General features: G+C 34.5%; 1 protein-coding gene across 5 annotated transcripts in view; it reads left to right on the forward strand.

Annotated features, from left to right (window-relative positions):
• LOC114689985 (rab GTPase-activating protein 1-like) overlaps positions 1-10,055 on the forward strand; it is a 65,341-nt gene extending 55,286 nt beyond the window's left edge. Inside the window, exons 2-7 of one of the 5 annotated variants that reach the window (XR_005093018.1) lie at positions 942-1,121; positions 2,930-3,122; positions 4,770-4,980; positions 6,996-7,170; positions 8,525-8,680; positions 9,990-10,052. Coding sequence is in view for 4 of the 5 variants with exons in the window: in XM_028864476.2 (XP_028720309.1) it covers positions 984-1,121; positions 2,930-3,122; positions 4,770-4,980; positions 6,996-7,227 (774 nt within the window). In the remaining variant the exon portion in view is untranslated. Of the gene's footprint in view, positions 1-941; positions 1,122-2,929; positions 3,123-4,769; positions 4,981-6,995; positions 7,667-8,524; positions 9,476-9,989 lie in introns of those variants that run through there. The other 4 variants (XM_028864478.2, XM_028864477.2, XM_028864479.2 and 1 more) reach the window with 4 other exon arrangements.
• The last annotated feature ends 53 nt before the right edge of the window (positions 10,056-10,108 follow it).

Consider the following 10,108-nt stretch of genomic DNA (forward strand, 5'->3'; position numbering starts at 1 on the left):
CAATGTCTGATATGTATAATATCCTCAGTCAAAATTAGTTGTGTGAATGAATATATGAACTTCTAGAAATTTTAAGTTTCTGTAAGACTATAAATCTGTCAAGAAAATGGAATTTCATTGTATTTGATTATTGAGACTTAACTTGGTATATGAATACCATGTATGAAAGCTTTCTTTTTTGAGTGTTGTTAAATATTATTATCTCTGGAAAAGAAAGTCACATGTCTTAGGGTCTTGAATTTTATATTAACTTGTCAATTTCAGCAATCTCCTAAATATTTCAAAGTATAGTACTTTTTTTGAAAGCATTTGTATTTAATAAAGTAGTTGAATATCTATATTTTTTTTTGCCTTTTTTTATTTTACAACACCATTCAGTTCAACATAATAGCCACAGATTCCCCTGTTCTCCCCCTCTCGCCCCCTGAATATCTATATTTTATGAGATAAAGTTTTGCTATGTTTTTCTTTCTTGCTGTGTTGAACTTCTGGGCTTAAAGGCTTTTGCTATCTCAGACCTGGGTAGCTGAGACTAAGGCATGTACCACTGTGTGTGTGTGTGTGTGTGTGTGTGTGTGTGTGTGTGTGTGTGTGTGAGAATTTTCTAATTTTTCTAATCACATGCTTATTTTCTATCTCTGTTTAAACAAATGAATAAAATCTCCAGTATTTCTTAACAAAATAGTTAAGCAGAAGTAAATTTATTTGTTGAGGTAAGACTGGTGTGTGTTTTAGGTAACAGTATCCTTTTAGTCTGAAAGTTAAGAGTGGAAAGAACACATTTCCACCATGTGGCCTCATCCAAGAAGACAGCCCCTCTAATTTGTAGATAATCTGAATGCCAGAATTCTTTTTCATTTGAGCCATTTTATAAAGTTTTCTTAGTTCATTTTTAAACTAGTTTGTTATTAATCAAGTTTTACTTCTTTTATACTCTTTAGTTTTGCCAGGTGGATGTGGGAAGAGAAGTTTGCAGAACTGAAATGGAGGTCAGAGCTTCATTACAGAAGGTTAGTGGGTCATCTGATTCTGTGGCCACAGAGAACAGTGAAGAATTTGTTTTGGTTCCTCAGCACACAGATGATACTTCTACAAAGGATGACGGAAAGCCGCAGCTGAAGGTATTTTTTCTTTTTCTAATATGGTACTATTTTTCATTAATTTGCTTTTTCCTTTTAAACTATTTGGAGCTCATCTGAGGATGAAAACTGAAGGATTTCTTTTTTTTTTTTTTTGGTTTTTCGAGACAGGGTTTCTCTGTGTAGCTTTGTGCCTTTCCTGGGACTCACTTGGTAGCCCAGGCTGGCCTCGAACTCACAGAGATCCGCCTGGCTCTGCCTCCCGAGTGCTGGGATTAAAGGCGTGCGCCACCACCGCCCGGCTCTGAAGGATTTCTTAAAGTACTGACCTGGATAATAAAAATCAGTGTTTGATTGATTTTTTTTTTAGATATTCTTGATAATAATAAAAATATTTTAGTGCTTTACCACCCAGGGGCTAATTATTTGGTTTGATTTTTAAGGTTTTTTTTTTTTTTTTTTTTTTTTTTTTTTTTTTTTTTTTTAAATTCTCTTTTGGTTATTTACTTTCTATTAAGAAATTCTAGGAGGAAGAGATAGAAGGGAAATTAGAGAATAAGTAATATGTGAATTAAACTACTGGTTAAATCTTACATAAATTTATTTGATTGTTTTTGTTTCTCTTCTGGGTTTTAATTGAAAGATTTTTCTGTTGCGGATTTTATGCTTTAAATCATGTGGTGAGAATTTGGTAGATGGTTTAGCATTGACTGATTAGTTTAAAAGTGTATATCTTATATTTTTGGCAGTTGAATTTTCATTTGAATATTTTCCTTCTCTTTTTTTTCTTAAATTTTGGTTTGCCTTTTGTAAGCCAAAGATTAGAAAGCAAACCTGGGTATATGTGTGTAGGAACTGGTAACCATTCTTTGTAAGCAGGAATGGAAATAATCAAGTACTATTTATGATTTTTTTTTCCAAGATGGGGTTTCTCTGGGTAGTTTTGGAGCCTGTCCTGGATCTTACTCTGTAGACCAGGTTTGTCTTGAAGTCACAGAGATCCGCCTGGCTCTGCCTCCCGAATGCTGGGATTAAAGAAGTGTGCCACTGCTGCCTGGCTGTGATTGTTCTTAATATTAATTATGGCATCAGAATGTATCAATGAGTCAGAAATACACTGTAAAAGAGATGATTAAATACTTTAGTTATGTCTGGTACATAGTGCTATTTAAGTAATCCCAGTGCCTTATTTTTTGACAACTGTATTAGCATTATTGTGCTTAAGATATTAGACTTGTGCCTCATCTACTTTTCAGAAAAAATATGACTTTAAGAAAATTAGCAGCACTCTGGTATCTAATGAAGAATTTATAAAGAAATTAAAAATGTTTATAGGATGATACTAAGAAATATGATTGTTTAAATGATATTTACGATGTACCATATTTAAACATTCATTTTCCCCTTAAAACACATAAAATTAGGTCTGATTTTGTGTGTGTGTATGTAGCATGTGTGTGATACAGTATATTGTGTGAAGGTCCAAGGACAATTTTCTCGAGTTGGTTCTCTCCTTTGACCATAAGGGATCTGGATTGTAGGTAGCAATTGGTTTTACCCACTGAGTCATCACACTGGTGTTGTATCAGTGTAGTTTGAAGGTACCTACAATGTTTTATGAAGAATCCTTTTGTGAAACTAATAAGCCCCCTTTCATTCAGTTGATTTTATTATTCAGGATTACAGTGTGTTATGGGTATGTGAAATTAGGTATCACTGGGTAAATTCTCAGTATTTACTGACTATATATTTGAAATTTTAGATCTTAGTTTCTCAAAATGAAATGTTTTTAATAAATTAAGCCTCACAGTTAAGAGGATTAAAAAAGAAATGTCTTGTTCTACCTATAGATAGCTTCCAATGGTGATGAACAGTTGGAAAAAGCCATGGAAGAGATTTTGAGAGATTCTGAGAAAGGACAAAGTAGCCTATTTGTTGATTGTCAGGGTTCCAATGATATTTCAGACTACTCCTTTGGAGATGTTCCAGCCAGCCAAACAAATAAGCCATCTCTTCAGTTAATTTTGGATCCATCAAACACAGGTAATGTACCAAATACTTAAAGATGATATGGGGGAATAGAATAAAGAAACAAACAAAAATTGCTGGGCTATGGTGGCTCATGCCTTCAATCCCAGCACTTGGGAGGCAGAAGCAGGCTGACCTCTGTGAGTTTGAGGTCAGCCTGGTCTACAAAGGGAGTTCCAGCACAGCCAAGGCTACACTGAAAACTAAGAAACCATGTCTTGAAAAACAAAAGAAAACAAACCAAAATTTAAGACAAAGGCTAGAAAAAAATTTAGTTTAACATTGCCTTTAATACTGACAAAAAGATTTGTGTGTGTGTATATGTACCTGTGTCAGTATGCACATGCCACATGCCTATGCATCCACAAATGTCAGGGAGTATTGGTAAGGAAAGAAGACTTTTTTCTTTTGGTGTTTGAGATAGCGTTTCTCTGTATAGCCCTGCCTGTCCTAGCACTCTGTCTGTAGACCAGGCTGGCCTTGAACTCACAGAGATCTGCCTGACTCTGCCTTCCAAGTGCTGTGATTAAAGGCTAATCATTGAAATTCTTGAATATAGACACTTACACATTTAACCTCTTGGCAATTAACCCTCCTTTTTCCCCACATTAATTCTCTTGTATTTTTGGAATTTACTTAATAAAGTGTTAGGCATTTGCATACTGTCTCCTGCCTGAGTAGTCTTTCTTGGGTACTTTCAGTTCCTTCTCATGTCATTTTTCTTAAGCTGAAGGAATTTACTGCAACAGTTTTTTCTTCTTTGAAAAAAAATCTCCTGCTTAATAACCTTCCAGAGAATATTTCATTTTTAGATCCGATTTCCTCAGCTTTAGAATATTTTAGTTACTCCTTTTATTTCTCTACTTACCTTGTTAAAAATAATAAATTTTTTTACTCATATTTGTAATAATTTAAGTCTTGCCTACTAATTTTATTGTCTATAAATTTTAGATCCATTTACCTGCATTGTTTTGTGTTTAGAATCTACAGTTAGGAATTATTTTTACACAGATTTGTAGAATATTTATATTTTTACAAAAAAATCCCCTCTTCAGTTTTAGAAACCCAATTACAGGACTGCCAGTAAGTTTTCCTATGTATGATGTTTGCTAGCCACTGATGCGTGATTTTACTATAGGACCTTGCTTAGTGCTTCCCATATTTTAGTTGACAGAAATGCATAACAACAAATGTGCATGTAATACTAATACTAAAATAATATGAATATTGATATTGTTTAAATAAATAAACTTAATGGCTTAAATGATTTATAGTTTTTAAAAATGAATTTTGCTATAAAATATAATATATATAAAAAAGATATGCAGGTAGATATTCTCTAACAATGATGAGTTTTTTTTTTTAAAATGTGTATAGAATTATATATGTACTCCCCCTCACTATTATATAGAGAGGAAAATTGGATGAATGAGTTTTTTAAAAATGTGTATAGAATTATATATGTACTCCCCCTCACTATTATATAGAGAGGAAAACTGGGTGAAGCAATCATCAAAATCAATTGTAAGAAAAGCAACTTCATTAGAATACTTAATAGTTCACACAAGCTATGGAGCCAGTGATAAGGAAAATGAAGAAATGACTGTTGTTTTTGGAATATGTACTAGAGACTTGATTGGTTTTATTTTTTTTTTTTTCCAGAAATTTCCAAACCCAGACCGTCTTCTCCAAGTGGACTTTCTGAAGAAGACAGTGTTCTATTTAACAAATTGACTTACTTAGGATGTATGAAGGTTTCTTCCCCACGTAGTGAAGTAGAGGCTTTACGGGCAATGGCAACCATGAGAGCCTCCAGTCAGTACCCCTTTGCTGTTACACTGTATGTGCCCAATGTTCCAGAAGGTTCTGTGAGGTAAGCTTTCTTTTTCTTAAGGTATGATTAAGTGTTCTGAGTGGTGGTGAGTATGTCACATCATGAAACAGATGTAGGACTGAACTGTGAGTTCACTTATGCTCTCTAGACTTACAATGCAAATTAAAAATTACATTTAGAAAAAAAAGGAAAAAAATTACATTTAGACTTAGAACTTGTTACTGTTTGCAGAGGATATTTTCAAATTATTAATCTAGTAAGTTAAGTACTAAGTATCTACTAAAAGCATTGTAAATTTACAATTTTTAAAAAAGATTTATTTATTTTTATTTTATTTGCATTGGTGTTTTGACTGCATGTTTGCCTGTGTGATAGTGCCAGGTCCCCTTGAACTGGAGTTACAGACAGTTGTTAGCTGCCATGTTGGTGCTGGGAATTGAACCTGGGTCCTCTGGAAGAGCATCCAGTGCTCTTAACCTCTGAGTCATCTCCTCATCCCCTAGATTTACAAACTATTGATAAAAATAGTCTTTAATGTTTTAGGAAAACATTGTGTTACTGTATTCTTTATGTGGAATATGTGTGGGGACATGTAGGTGTGTGTGGAGGCAGATGACAGCCACTGGTGGTATTCCGTAGTTGCTGCCCACCTTTTAAAAATTTAAATAAAATTTTGGAGCCAAAGTCTCTTAGTGGTCTGGAATTTGCCAAGTTTCCTAGGTTGGCTTGCTGGCAGCCTGTGGGAGCTTCTGGGGCTACTTGTCGACCTCCCTAGAACTAGCATTACACCCACAGGCGGCCACACTCAGGTCTAACTCAGAGCACTTTCCTTTGTCTCCCGAGCCTTCCAAAGGAGAGGTAGTGACAGTCAGATCCCTGGGGTTGATGTGTGCCAGTTTAGCCACAGGTCCCAGTGAGAGATTCTGTCTCAAAAAACAAGGTGAACAAGAACACTTACTGTACAAAGCAGAGGACCTGAGTTTGGGGTCCTACCACTCAAGTTAAAGGAAAAAAAAAATCATGGTGTGGCTACGTGCCTGTAACCCCAATGTTGAGGGACAGGATTGATGGGACTTGCTGGCTGCCACTCTAGCTGAGAAAGATCATAACAACAACAAAGAAAACAAGATGGGGTGTCCTAAGGATTGATAACTGAGGTTGACCTTTGACCTCCTCATGTATTGTACATGCACTTACACCTGTACACACTAACATTTACAAGCCCTCTATGACAGATGCATACAGAGAAAAAGAAAAGAATAAAAAAGAAATGAACTTTCTAGGAATGATCTCTCCTATTCCTTCTCTCTTTTTTTTCTCCCGTGGTGGTGGTGAATATCCCAGGCAGAGGCAGGTGTATCTCTGATCCAACGCTAGACTGGTCTACATAGTGAGTTTTAGGACAGCCATAGCTATGTAATGGAGAAACTTTATCTTGAAAACAAACAAACAAAAAACAACCAAACAAACAAAAAAAAAAAACCAACAAAAATATTCTTTGACAATTTGATGGGCGTATGTGCTGAGTGTTGGACATTTTCACCCACTCTTTATTATCCTTGTCTAGCCTCCTCCTTTCTTCTGCTGAAACTTTTTTTTTTTTTCAAAAATCCTCCTCCTACTTTGATGTCTTTTTCCCCCTTTACTGGCATGGCTTTTAACAAAACAACATAAAGTCTTTTGGTATGATTTTTATATATATCTCTCTCTATATACACACACATACACATACATATACACACATATTCATATATATGATATGGAATGGTATGGAATAGATATATGATATATATATATATAGTTATAATTTTATATATATATATATATAATTGACTGGAGAGTATGAGTTGGCTCATAGGAAATAAGAATGAAGAAATTGTTAAAATGAAATGTTTTTTTGTGTGTGTTTATATGTATAAGATTTTCAGTAACATGAAGATAATTCATTTACTTGTATTAATAAACATTTTGTGATTTTAACAGTTATATTATGTCATATTGCCATGATTTGCTTTGATAGCTGATATTTTAGTCTCATTTTTTTATTATTGCAGAATTATAGACCAGTCAAGCAGTGTGGAGATAGCATCCTTCCCAATTTATAAGGTGTTATTCTGTGCACGTGGGCATGATGGGACAACAGAGAGCAATTGCTTTGCATTTACAGAGAGTTCTCATGGTTCAGAAGAATTTCAGATACATGTTTTCTCCTGTGAAATTAAAGAGGCAGTAAGTACGATACAATGTAGCAATTTTCTACAGAGGTTAATTAGGATATATTTTTGAACTCTTTAATTTTCTTTTCTTAGAAAGACATATGTAAACTAGACATTATGTAAACTTGGAGACTATAGCGACCATGTTAATATTTGCAGTGGCAAGGCACTGAATATAGAAAGCTAACTAAGTCTGATATGTTGTACATGAACGTGATATTGTAGGTAGAGCAGGTGTAATACAAAATGCCATTTGGGAAATTGTCCTTCTACCCTACCATTGTAATATTTGCTTATGCTCAGAAAGGATGAGTATTTTTGTGATTCTTATTATTTTGTTCAAGCTCAGTAGTCCAAATGGTTTTTTAAAAATGCATCTTACAATGCCTGATTTTCTGCTGGGCTTGGTAGTTGTATAATGCTTTCACTTACATACTATACTAACCTTGTTTCTTAGATCTCTGTTGATTTCACTGGTGATGACTTTTTATCACTTTAAGCCTTGAGTTCATTCTTGAGTTGGCCAGTTAAAAAATACAGATGCTCTTATAGAATTAGGGGAACTTGTAGTCCTTTGAAGATGTCAGTATATTCTTAGCAATTATTATTAATTAGTGGTTTATTCTTGTATTGGAATAATATTTCAGAAACAAATGCTGTAAATGCATTTTTTTCTGAGTTTATCTACTTGTCCCCCCATTCCAAATTGTACTAGTTTATTACTTGAAGCCTTTTCAAAGGCTTTGATAAGTAGGTTTGTGTGGGCAAGTTTTCAGGTATGCTCACTTTTGAAAATTTAAATTGCCAACAGAAAATGCTAAAAGCGGCACCATTCTAGTCTTTATTTACCATACAGCATGAACACATAATTTTAATTATAGATACTTTTATGACTACAACACAAGAATTCATAGAAATGTAGATCTTTGTGAGTTTAATATGAAATATGATTGGAATGCTATTTCTTATGTCATGGTAATTATTTTTGCTTTACACTAAAATAAGTGTGTGGAAACACATAATTTATATTGTAGCTATAGAAATTCTTTTCTAGAATTCATGCCTTAATCAAACTTCAAGTTGTTAGCATTGCTTTTTCAGGTAAAGCCTTATTCTGTTTTATCCCAAAGTTTATATATATATACACACACACTATATACTCACTTCTTTCTGAAAAGCTGTGATTGGCAAGAGTGATTGGGTCCAAGTGTGCTGATAGTGTATCTGGCATGTAGTAGATATGAATGTAAGAATGTTAAAAGAATAAATGGGTTTTTGTGAATGAGAGGACTATTTGTGATTCTTACACACTCCACTGCAGAAGTGGGGAAACAGATTGGTAGAGTCCTGGCATTTCATGTTGACAGCTGTCACTTAATACACCTGTATGGTTACTGGATCACTGGAACTGAACAACAAGGGGATAAACTGAAGAATTCAAGAACCTGCTGCTTGAGAGATGGAAATGCTGCCCTAGGAAGAAACTGAGAGGGAACCTGCTGCATGTATTTCTATAACTGATGGTATGCAATCTCTTTTAGGATTATAGTATCTATTTATTTATTTATGAATTGAAGAGCTTTTAATAGTGGGTGATGAATGGGAAAAAAGTGGGAAATTCTTGACTTGATAATTTTGGAGATACTACTATTACATTTCTAGACAGTGTATTGCTGGCTGTGATTTTCATGTTTTAATTTTTAAAAAACACACTTTTGAAAGTTTTATTGTCAATCATTGATGAATAAAACATATTGTTTGAAAAAGGAGGTACAGGACTATGGCCATTAAATCTTATTGGGAGAGAACATTTGTAAATATTGAGTAACCCAGTGTATATAGAGAGCTTATGTCAGCCATTGTGTGAACCATCTGCTTGATTGATGCTCCTAACATCCCATGGATGGGTAGGATTTTTTTTAGACAACTGAAATTATATTTGCCTGGAACAACCTTAATTTATGCCTGTTGTCCAGGTATATTACTAATACCCTTACATTTACTTTAAAAAATGTTCTGGTTTAGATGATAATTTGTGTGGTTACCTTTTGCTTGACCCAAGACAAAGAGAATGGGTAAAAGAGCTGGGCTTCAAATTGAAGCCTTTAGCTCAGAAGAACTATATATTTATTTTCAGCAAATAAATAAATGTTGTTGTTTAAATATTGTAAAAAGTAGGGGCCAGTGAGATAGCTGAGTGGATAAGGGTGCTTGCTGTCAAGGCTGACAACTTCAGTTTGATCTCTGGCACATATAAAGTGGACCTATCCTCTGCCTTCTACCCACATGTGCAACACCACACACACATATGCATACAGAGAGAGGGAGAGAGGGAGAGAGGGAGAGAGGGAGGGAGAGAGAGAGAGAGAGAGAGAGAGAGAGAGAGAGAGAGAGAGAGAGAGAGAGAGAGAGAGAGAGAGAGAGAATGTAACAAAAGAGAAAATTAAAAAAATTGTAAAAAATAAATGTAAACCTTTGTTTTTTTTGTTTTGTTTTGGAAGTGAATTTATCAGCTGCATAGCTTACATTTCACTTATGTCAGTGGTGTACTCAAGTCTTTACGGAGTCTGTCAACATCTTCCTCACTTATTAAAAAAGTAATATAATTACAATTTGAGTTAATCTGAAATCTTCTAGTTATATTTACTGGTCATCTAGTTGTCTGCTTCCCAGGAGTTACCTGTTTTGTGGTAAAGGGACAAATACTATTTGAGTCCTTTTTGGTGGACACAAGGAGCTTAAAGAATAAAGGACAGATGACAGTCTTATCATTTATGCATGATGTGCAGCAATGCCATTAATTAATTTCTTTTCCCTTTCTTTCTCCCTAAGGTTCTTGCATGATACCTGAAGGTTTTCTTACTAAAGGGAAGAAGAGGCTTCCTCAAACAGTAACGACATGGTTGCTACCCTGTGATGCTCTTATTTTCACCATGAATCTCCTCAGGCAG

The sequence above is a fragment of the Peromyscus leucopus genome, chromosome 15, assembly GCF_004664715.2.
Source record: "Peromyscus leucopus breed LL Stock chromosome 15, UCI_PerLeu_2.1, whole genome shotgun sequence".
Classification (NCBI taxonomy): domain Eukaryota; kingdom Metazoa; phylum Chordata; class Mammalia; order Rodentia; family Cricetidae; genus Peromyscus; species Peromyscus leucopus.